The 9797-nt window shown below is 51.3% G+C and overlaps 1 protein-coding gene across 1 annotated transcript in view; it reads right to left on the bottom strand.

The window, feature by feature from the left end:
- Positions 1 to 9797, bottom strand: part of ABCA4 (ATP binding cassette subfamily A member 4) — a 121655-nt gene that overhangs the window by 101105 nt on the left and 10753 nt on the right. Inside the window, 3 exon segments of the mRNA XM_015563861.1 lie at positions 1 to 44; positions 5588 to 5727; positions 8748 to 8889. Coding sequence (XP_015419347.1) covers positions 1 to 44; positions 5588 to 5727; positions 8748 to 8889 — 326 coding nt within the window.

Raw genomic sequence — 9797 nt, 5'->3', positions numbered from 1 at the left:
CGTTTCTTCATCTCTCAGGATATCCCGAATACGTATTCCTCTTCCTGTATATGAGTGAGAGAAAGATCAGGGTGCTGACGGGCAGGTGGGCCAGAAAAGAAAAAACATCTAGAATTCGTTGGAAACATTTTTAACTCTGTTCTTGGGTCCCCGGGAGTGCCTGGAGGTCAGGGCTCCTGCCAGTGAGCTCTCACCCAACACAGTCACAGAGTTCACTGCTGAAGCAGCTGGGCAAAATTTAGTGAGGAGGCCCGAAGGCTGGACAAAGCTAGCTCAGGATCCGGTGTGGGGTTGGTCTAGGACAGTGGTTGGCAAACTCATTAGTCAACAGAGCCAAATATCAACAGTACAACAATTGAAATTTCTTTTGAGAGCCAAATTTTTAAAACTTAAACTATATAGGTAGGTACATTGTTATTAACGTAATTAGGGTACCCCTAAGCTGGCCTTTGCTAAAAACGTCCTCAATCTGATTGAGGTACATTCGCTGAGGTCGACCCCTTCCAACTCTCCCATCCACACTTGTCTTGTATACTTGTTTCGTCTATCTCCTTTCGTTCATCCTCTCTATATGTCCACCCCCCACTTCTAACGCCACTTCTTCAAAATAGACTCGCCCAGGCCGAAAACCGACTTCTGCGCATGGGCCACGAAGTTTCTATCGCACTGTACTGCGCGCCCGCAGGTGATATTTTGTGGAAGAGCCACACTCAAGGGGCCAAAGAGCCGCATGTGGCTCGCGAGCCACGGTTTGCCGACCACTGGTCTAGGACAGCGGATCTCAACCGGATCAGTAAGGAGCTGGAACAAGGAATTTTGTCCCCCTGGGAATATTTGGGACCATCTGGAAACATGTTTGGTTGTCATAACTGGGGAAGTGCTAGTAGATAGAGAACAGAGATGCTGCTAAACATCCCACAATGCACAGGACAAACCCACTCCCCGCCGCCCCCCCCCGAAAAAAGAACTATCTGGCCCAAAATGCCAGTCACCTAAGGGTGAGAATTGCTAGTCTAGGACTGGAGGGTACCCGTGCTCTGTCCACACTGCAGCTGTCATGGGGCAGAGGGTCCTTCTCAGCGTCTTGTTAAGCCTCAGTCTCAGTTCAGGCTCTAAGCTCAGGGTATTGGCATGGACTAAGAAAGATGGGGCTGTTTTGGTCAAGAAAAGTTTCAAGTGGAAAAGAGAGGATGGCTTGTTGTCTGGGCTTGCAATTTCATACCCTTGTCTTCCCAGTCACATTCTTTCTAGCTCCACTCAAAACCTGCTAGAAGCAGAAATTTCTTTATGGGAGGCATAAAGGACTCCTAGCAGTTTAGGTAACCTTGGGGCAAGTGATTGAAAACAACTTTGTGTCTGAACTTTCCACATCTACCTCTCAGGATTGACGAGAGACAAGGAATGCAAACAGTGCTTGGCTCTCAGGCCTGAAAACAGAGGGCACTCAGTTAATGCTATTCTGATTGCATCCATATTATTCTTACCCCTCCCGGGGAGTCACACCCAGGGTGCCCACGTCGTCTGCCCACTTCCAGGGCCAACACCCAGCCTCACGCTGGCCACTGTCACAGCCCATGAGGCGCTGGCCAGAGAGGAAGGTTATGGGCCCAGATATTTATGAAATCATTTCAACATTAAGGAAAAGCATTTGGGTTGCGTGAAAAATGCCTAGCTCTACATTTCAACTTCTCTGGAGCCTGCCCGGCTGCTTATCACTTAGTTCTTCTTTAACGAGATTTAATCATCAAAGCTCCTTCCAGAGCCCATCTCCTCCCTCCCTAAATTCTTCCCTCACCAAGAGGCCTCGAGGCCTGGGCAGTGACAGCCATCCCTTCCTCCCTTCCGTTTTCCGGAGGTGACGCTGCCTGTGCAGTGCCTGGTCCTGACATTGCTGCTCATTTCTCCTTGAAAGGGGATGGGTCAGCACAGGCCTGGCCCTGCAGCTGGGGCAGGGCCACCGTCCTGAGGTCCCACCCCACACTCACCTCTCCGGGGTGGGTGCCTTTAGAGCTGGGCCGCTGGGTAGCTTGGTATCACTGCCCGCTGCCTTAGGGGAACCTTGCACAGGGAGGAGGGAGGCTGAGGAAGGAGGAGGGCTCTGAGAGAGGCTGTCCTATTAGATTCTTGCCTTCCCTCTTTTTGGAATAAGTCCTGTCTCATCTTCCAAACTCAGCTCCTGCTCCCTCTTCCTTCCCCTGGGGAACAGCTCAGTTGTTCTTTTCTCAGTCACTTCTTTATGCCCAGTGTTATATTACACACACACACACACCTCCTGAAAGTGGGGGGCTACGGACTCCACTTCCATTAATACCCCTCATTCGACATAGCAATGCTGGGCACACAGACATAAGCCCTGGAGTCACCTCTGGGACTCGACATGCACTAGAGCCTGACATGGGCTCAGAGCCTCATAAATGGAATGGCATGAGCACCCAATAAATACTGTTGTCTTGACCCCAAAGTCACGACCCCATTGGACTGTTTATCTCTTTGTTATTCTTTAACTCACTCACCTGACCTTACATACAAATACCTGCTGGGGAGAGGGAGATGGGGGAGATTTGCCCTGGTGTCTCCCAGGACGCCACCCAGGAGACTGGCCCCAGAGAGAAGGGGCAGGAGCATTCTGGGTTCACACACCTGGGGAGGGGTGGGGGCCCCCCTGTGGGGAAAGTGTGGGGCCCAGAATGTATGAGGTGGCTGATACCAGACAGAGGTTTCACTAGACTCTCGAGGGAGAAATGTGAGCTGGGGGCCCGAGGAAAGAAAAATAAATTTAGCTTAAAATGTGGTTCTTCTTGTTTTCTTCCCCCTGGAAGATTAGAAGCGGGGGAGGGGCCGCGGAGGTCCTGGGAGCTGAGGGGAGCTGAAGTGGGAGAACACTTGAGGCTCCTGGGAAAAAGGTGTTTAACGATGATTGAGAGGCCACAGAGCTTCCTTGGGGTGGCGGGGAGGGGGCTTCAAGCTGTCTTGAACCATCAATCCTCCCCTGGTGAGAATGCTGTACCACAGGTTTGCTGGAAGGGAAACCCGCCCGGTCACCGTCAGCATACTTTCCCAGGTGCCTGGGAACTGCCTGGCAAAAGCACACACCGCGGCAGCCGCCGCCTCGCCTGCAAAGGCTTCACTCCGCACGGCCATGGGCTGCAGAGTCAGTGTTCACCCGGAGCGATGCCCCGGGGCCTGGGACAGATCTGAAATGGTCGGCAGTGTGACCACGAACTTCAGTCACCAACCTGGAATTCCTTCAGAGAGGGTCCCAGACGCTGCCTGGGGGTGGTCCCCTGTCCCCTCTCATGGCCGCTAAGGTCAGTGTTCTGCAGCGTCTCTGATCCCCCTGGGGCGCCTTGGCTGGCCTTCCCTGACCTGGTCTCCGCAGACCTCGGGAGCCACGGGCAGTCAGGGGTTTTCCCCGGAAGCCCGAGGCCTGCAGAAGGAACCCTGTGCCAAGGCAAAACTTGTCCTGCTTTGGGGTTAGGAACTAGTGATTTGGGTTCTTATGCACACGCTGTAAAGCCGCAGAGAAGCTGAGGTTAGAAATGACTTCCTTTACACTTCCTCCCAGCCAGGCTCCATGCAAGGATCCAACCCCGGAATGAAATGTCTGCTGGCGAACAAGCAGGCACTCGGGGTGGCGGGACAGCCACTTTCTCTTGTGCTGTTTAACCTTCGAAGGAAAACGCCTTCTGCTTGGTGACCCCACCCTTTCCTCTTACTATTAAAGTGCTGACTGTGCTCACAGGACTAAATGCTCAGCCCTTCGAGCTCCGGCTCAGTAAATCCTAACCAAACCAAGACGGAGTGTTTGTAACTCAGTTTTACTACATAAAGTACACACTTCGCTCTTTCTGAAGCCATTAGACTGTAATGAAGTAGTCCCATCTGAACAGACCCCTGTCCTTTATTGCCCCAATGGGGAGTGAAGGGAGAAGGTGGCCGATGGGAGGACATCAGTCTCTTTAGAGAACTCACCCCTTCTGACTCCCCTGAGCTCTTCAAGCGCCACCTGCCCGCCCCTCTACACGAGGGAGGGAGCCATTGTTCATTCAGTCCTTCCACTTCTGCCCTGGAAGGGGGCCGCACCGTTGTGACACATGTCCTTCCCCAGCGCCTGGCTCAGTGGTGCTCCCCAGCCGTCTGCTGAATGTTGACTGAGCTGCACAGCGAGGCTCCAGGGCTGATCTGCACTATTCGTCACCTTTCTTGCTTGGGATCCTGAGTAGGGGCACCCCTTCCTTATCCCTGTCATCCTCTAAGGTCATTTTGAGAGTCATCACCCCCTGCCCCCGTCCCCCCATCCTAGGAGCAGACATCACCCAGATCCAAACTGCTTCCGAGCCCCACCCCCTGATCAACCTTCCCCACATCCGCAGCCTGTTCTTCTCCGCTGGATAGCGGTGACCCCGGGGCTCCTGGCAGGCCTCACTCCTTCCCCATCACTCGGTCACTCCTCCCTTGGATGGTTCAGCTGGAGCCCAGGCTGTCGCCATGCCCAGTCCCTCTGGCCATCTGCAGCGAGCCTCCTGAAGACACGACAACTACACAACACCCACTTGTGCTTTAAGAAGAAGAGCTGTCAGAGTGGCCACCGGGGTTGAGCTGCTTTTCCCTGAGAGGAGAGTCGCAGGCCAGGGAGCTCCTCCACCCTCTCTCCTCACGGTTCCTGACTCCAAGAGGCTCTCCTCCCCACGCAGCCTCAGTGAGCCTGTGACCCACCAGCCTGGCCTCACATTTCGTTCAACTCTTCACCAACTAAACCCTCACCTCTGCTCCACTTCAACTACCATGGCCATACCTGGGGGCTTGTTCTCACCTTTCCCACCTGCCTTTGAAATCCTAAATTCACGTGCTTCATTTTTTAACCAGTACCATTAACCCTACCCACTTTCTCAGCCCTTAAACAGGGCCAGGAAACCCCCTGAGACCTCTAGCTCCTTGCCCACCCTTTCTCCCGCTGGCCTGTTTCGCCACTTCCGTCCTCTTGTCCAGCCTTATGCATCCTGGAGCCCACATGTGCAGTTCAATCACCACCATCAACCTCCTTGCCTCCTGGACTTCCTATGGCTCCCCTACAAGCCCCTGGCTCTGTATGCCCCCACTCTGCACCTTCTCTGCCTCAGGGCCTGGGGTGCTGAATATCACTGGAAGAAGTCAAATGATTGTACCTATTTGTGTCATGATAAACTTATGCTCTCTGACCTCCCAGAGTCCTTAACGCTACTTGGCATTGCTCACACGCGTTCCTGGTTAGCTTGCTCTCTACAACTCTATGGAAATGGTCCTGTACCTTTACCTTACTCTGAAAACCCCTCATCCCCTGCTTCTAGCACTTACCCTAGCCTCGTGCTCCCCAGAGCACATGCTCTCCTGGCATGCTCCTTTCTGTCTCTGGACTTGCTTTCCCTCCTTCCCAACTTTCTACCTTCTAGGCTGGTGGGAAGAGGAGTCCCCGCCACCTCCAGATCCCATTTCCTTCGGCCTCCTCTAGTATCATTTCCCACCAAATCTTTCCTGCGTCTTTAGTCTCTCTGATGTGTGAGGGAGGTGAGAGGCAAGTGATGGCTGAGAACACTGAAGCCCACCTCACCTGCAGTTCTCTCGGGGTGGGTCCGGAGGGTGTCCATGAGTTGGGATAAGGTGCGGAGCTCTGTCCAAACCTGGCCAAGGTGCTGGCTCTCTGGGGCATCCATGAGGAGTTCTTGAAAATCACGATACACCCTTGCCAAGCTGGAAGAGAGACAATGCCTCATCAATAAAGGCATAGGTGTCATCATAGTAATAATACCACCTTGTACAATTTTTACAGATAGTATCTGCTTGACCTAGCTACTACATGATGTATCTTTGCAATAGTGCCAAGGCAAAAAGAAAATAACACTTTATTTCCTTGTACATGTCAGATAGCAGACAGGGGCACTGAGCAATTTGTTCAGTCTTCCCACTTTGGCAGGGGCAGGTCACCTCTCATCTCCGTTCTCTAGGTGTCTTCTGTCTAGAGAAGCTTTGAACAGGATGTTAGTAGATGTTACTGGAGGTTCTTCCCCGCTACCGCCTGCTTTACTGAGTCCTGCCCTTCCAGCCGTCTGTAGGGGGAGATTCTGACAGCCGTACTTAATCCACAAGTTCTCCCTGCACGTGCTCACACACACACACCTCTCCAAGGCTGATTGGGCGAGGAGAATGAAGCCAGGACAACCGGATTTGTTTCCAGGAATTTAAATGATATTCAAGGATGCTCTTCTGATTGCCCAGACCAAGGTGCTGTGAACTGAACAACCAGCACCAGCCTGGGAGACACTGGTCCACAAAGAGGCAAATGAAGTGGTGCCCAGAGAGGCGAAGAGCCTGGGCCTTGTGGGCCCAGACGGCACAGAGTAGCTCCTGACGGCTCTCCGGTTCTTCTCCCACCCACCCTGATGCCTGTGTGCAGCGCCTTGCCTTTGGGAGAAGGTCCAGTGCCCAAATCATATATTTCCCCTTGGGGCTTAGCCTTGTCTAAAGGGGTTTCTGTGCCTTCTACTCAAAAGACCCTCGAATAAGCCAATATTTCACCTATAATATATGTGTGAAATGTGAAACCCAGATTTCCTGGTTCAAATGCTGAATACAAACTAGAGTCTGAACCCCCCTTACCCCAACTCTCACCCTTCAATCTATAGACACTGTCGGTACTAGTTCCACCAAAGCTCCATCGAGCCTCACTAAGATGTCTCCAAGGCTCCCCGGATCCCACGGTGCAACCCCTGGGATCTCCCTACATGGGTAGGCATTTCTTCTCAGGCACTTCAACGAGACTCAAGCTGAAAGTATAGATTGTAAAAGTGTTTGCAGCTATGGGAGCCCAGCTAAATATCACCTCCTGACTGTCCTGGGAAGACAGGTGTCCCTCTCCTATCTTTCCATTATCCAGGGGTCGGCAAGCAGTTATATATTGTAGACTCCTGGGCCATAATTCTGTCATATTACTCAACTCTGTCACTGTAGGGCAAAGGCAGCCACAGTTGGTTCCCAGTGGGGAAGGCTACCTCTAAGCATTAGGCTGACGTACTAAATGTTTGTTTGTTTTTTTCTTTTTTAGTTGAAATGTAGTTTTGTCCTGGAGGAATTATATCCAGTGGAAAGACTGGAGTCACCGGTTACCTCAGTTTCCATTTGACTTGGTGTTTATACAAGTGGTTGAAGCCCGCTCTACAGCAAGCCCTTGTTGGTGACTCTCGGTTATAAGTATCGTTCGGCTTTCACAAGCTGCAGCCCAAGTGCCGTCCACTGGGTGGAGGACAGCCCTGTCCTCATCCCTGAGCCTCTGTCTGTAGGTCATGCTCACATCATGCTCTCCCACCTCCAACAGGGAACTCCAAAGGGAACTCTCTTCCTCTGGGATTGGTCTTGAAATTCAACCCCAGACCAGAAGTCATTACCTGGGAACCACAAGTCCCCTGACATCAGTGTAATGTTGTGTGTGTGTGTGTGTGTGTGTGTGTGTATGTATGTGTGTGTGTGTATTCATTTTTCTGGGAAGAGGGGCGGGCCATCAGCGTTCATCAGTTTCTCGGAATGGTCTTCAGCCCCACAGGTAAAGAACTATCTGTGTGTGTGTGTGTGTGTGTTCATTTTTCTTGGAAGAGGGGCGGGCCATCAGTGTTCATCAGTTTCTCAGAATGGTCTTCAGCCCCACAGGTAAAGAACTACTGGGGGGGGGGAGAAAGAGAGACATCAATGTGAGAGAGAAATATTGATTGGTTGCCACCTGTATGTGCCCTGACCCAGAATCGAACCCACAACCCAGGTATATACCCTGACTGGGATCAATCCAGCAACTTTTTGTTTTTGTTGTTGTTAATCCTCACCCGAGGATATTTTTCCATTGATTTTTAGGGACAGTGGAAGAGAGAGGGAAAGACAGAGAGAAACAATCAATGTGAGAGAGAAATATTGATTGGTTGCCACCTGTATGTGCCCTGACCCAGAATCGAACCCACAACCCAGGTATATACCCTGACTGGGATCAATCCAGCAACTTTTTGTTTTTGTTGTTGTTAATCCTCACCCGAGGATATTTTTCCATTGATTTTTAGGGACAGTGGAAGAGAGAGGGAAAGACAGAGAGAAACATTGATGTGAGAGAAACACACCTATTGGTTGCCTCCTGCATGAGCCCTGATCAGGGCCCAGCTGGGGAGAAGCCTGCAACCAAGATATGTGCCCTTGATTAGAATTGAACCTGGGACCCTTTGGTCTGCAGGCCGATGCTCTATCCACTGAACAAAACTGACTAGGTCTCCAGCAACCTTTGGTGCGTGGGAGGATGCTCAATCAACTGAGCCACACCAGCCAGGGCTCTAAGAAGGCTTTCAAAGAGTCAGAGACCTATCAGGGTTGACCAGGGTAGAGGGATGTAAGGCAACCGAAGGGAGACTGAGTTTTTTCCACCCAAGCAAATGGATGACCTGGGGCAGTGGACACAGCCTAGCAGGATGCTGCCATCAGACTTCAGGTCACATCTTGGAAATATAAGAACCAAGAAATCATGTCATGTGGTCCTAGTTTGAAGCTTTCTCCCCTAGTATCCTGACAGCTGATAGAATGCTCCAGAGAGGATACACACCCTGCTCCCATGAGCTTAGGTGCTCAGCAAGTCATAAAAACACTCATTCAGCATTACACACTCTGTGTGTACACACGCAGTCCGGTGTATGACAGGAAGGTGTACAACCTTCTCCCCATTAGGTGGGAATCTCAACACTTACATGGAGTTGTTATAGTTGGACACAATTCCAGGAGATTCTCCCGGGGTGGGACTTTTAAAGCAAGGGTTGTTCACATTGCAGAAAATTCCTTGAAGCCATGGCAGAACTCCTGCTGAGGGCATTGCCTTGTTGGGGAAATGGCCTTAAAGAGAGGAAATGGAGACAAGAAGTTAGTCTTCCGGATCGAGTGGGATGAAGGCCCTAGGAACTGGGCCTCTGAGGAAGCAGCCTGGTGCTTCCCGTCATTCATCAACATGTAAGAAGCAGGAGCACCCAATGTGCCAGGCCCTGTGCTGGGTACCTGGGGTAGGGTCTCTTCCCTTGAGCGCCAGTGTACTGGGGGGCCAGGCAAATGCTCTAATGGAGGCACAGAAGGAAGTGCAGAGGGGGACAAGAGGGGAGCACGTACTATCATGGTGTGAAGGGCAAAGGGATTTTGGCTCAAGAGGCCTCCTCAAGGAGACTTGAGGAGAAGAGGTTGACCAGTTCCTTCTTTTTTTAAAAAAATTCTCACCCAAGGATATGTTTATTATTATTATTATTATTATTATTATTATTTATTATTATTATTATTTTAGAGAGAGAGAAACATCAATCAGTTGAAGGGATAGAACCAGAAACCTAGGTATATGCCTTACTCAGAATCAAACCCATGACCTTTTGGTGTATGAGACAACACTCCAACCAACTGAGCCACCTGGCCAGGACTCACCATTTCCTTCTTATGAGCACCTGCCTTCAAGCAGGCAAGAAAGTTGCAGATTACAGGCTCCTTGAGCAAGGGAGGGGGACAGAGAAGGAGAGGGATGGAGAAGCAAGAGTTTTATGGCCAGGAAGCTGATTCCGAATTCGGGGCTTAGAACTCATGAACAAGAGGGTGAGGAGCAATAATAGGAGGTAGGAGATGGAGTAACTGTGCATAACTTCTGAGGTCTCATGTCAGCTACCTAGAGGGAGATAGCATCCTGCCCAGAAACCAGAGGCACTCCCAGAAGGTTTTCCCAGAGGCGCTCACAGGCTCACCCTAGATCCCAGGACACACTGGAGCCC

This window comes from Myotis davidii, unplaced genomic scaffold (assembly GCF_000327345.1).
Source record: "Myotis davidii unplaced genomic scaffold, ASM32734v1 scaffold1335, whole genome shotgun sequence".
Taxonomy (NCBI): Eukaryota; Metazoa; Chordata; class Mammalia; order Chiroptera; family Vespertilionidae; genus Myotis; species Myotis davidii.
This window is presented reverse-complemented; position numbering and strand designations above follow the sequence as displayed.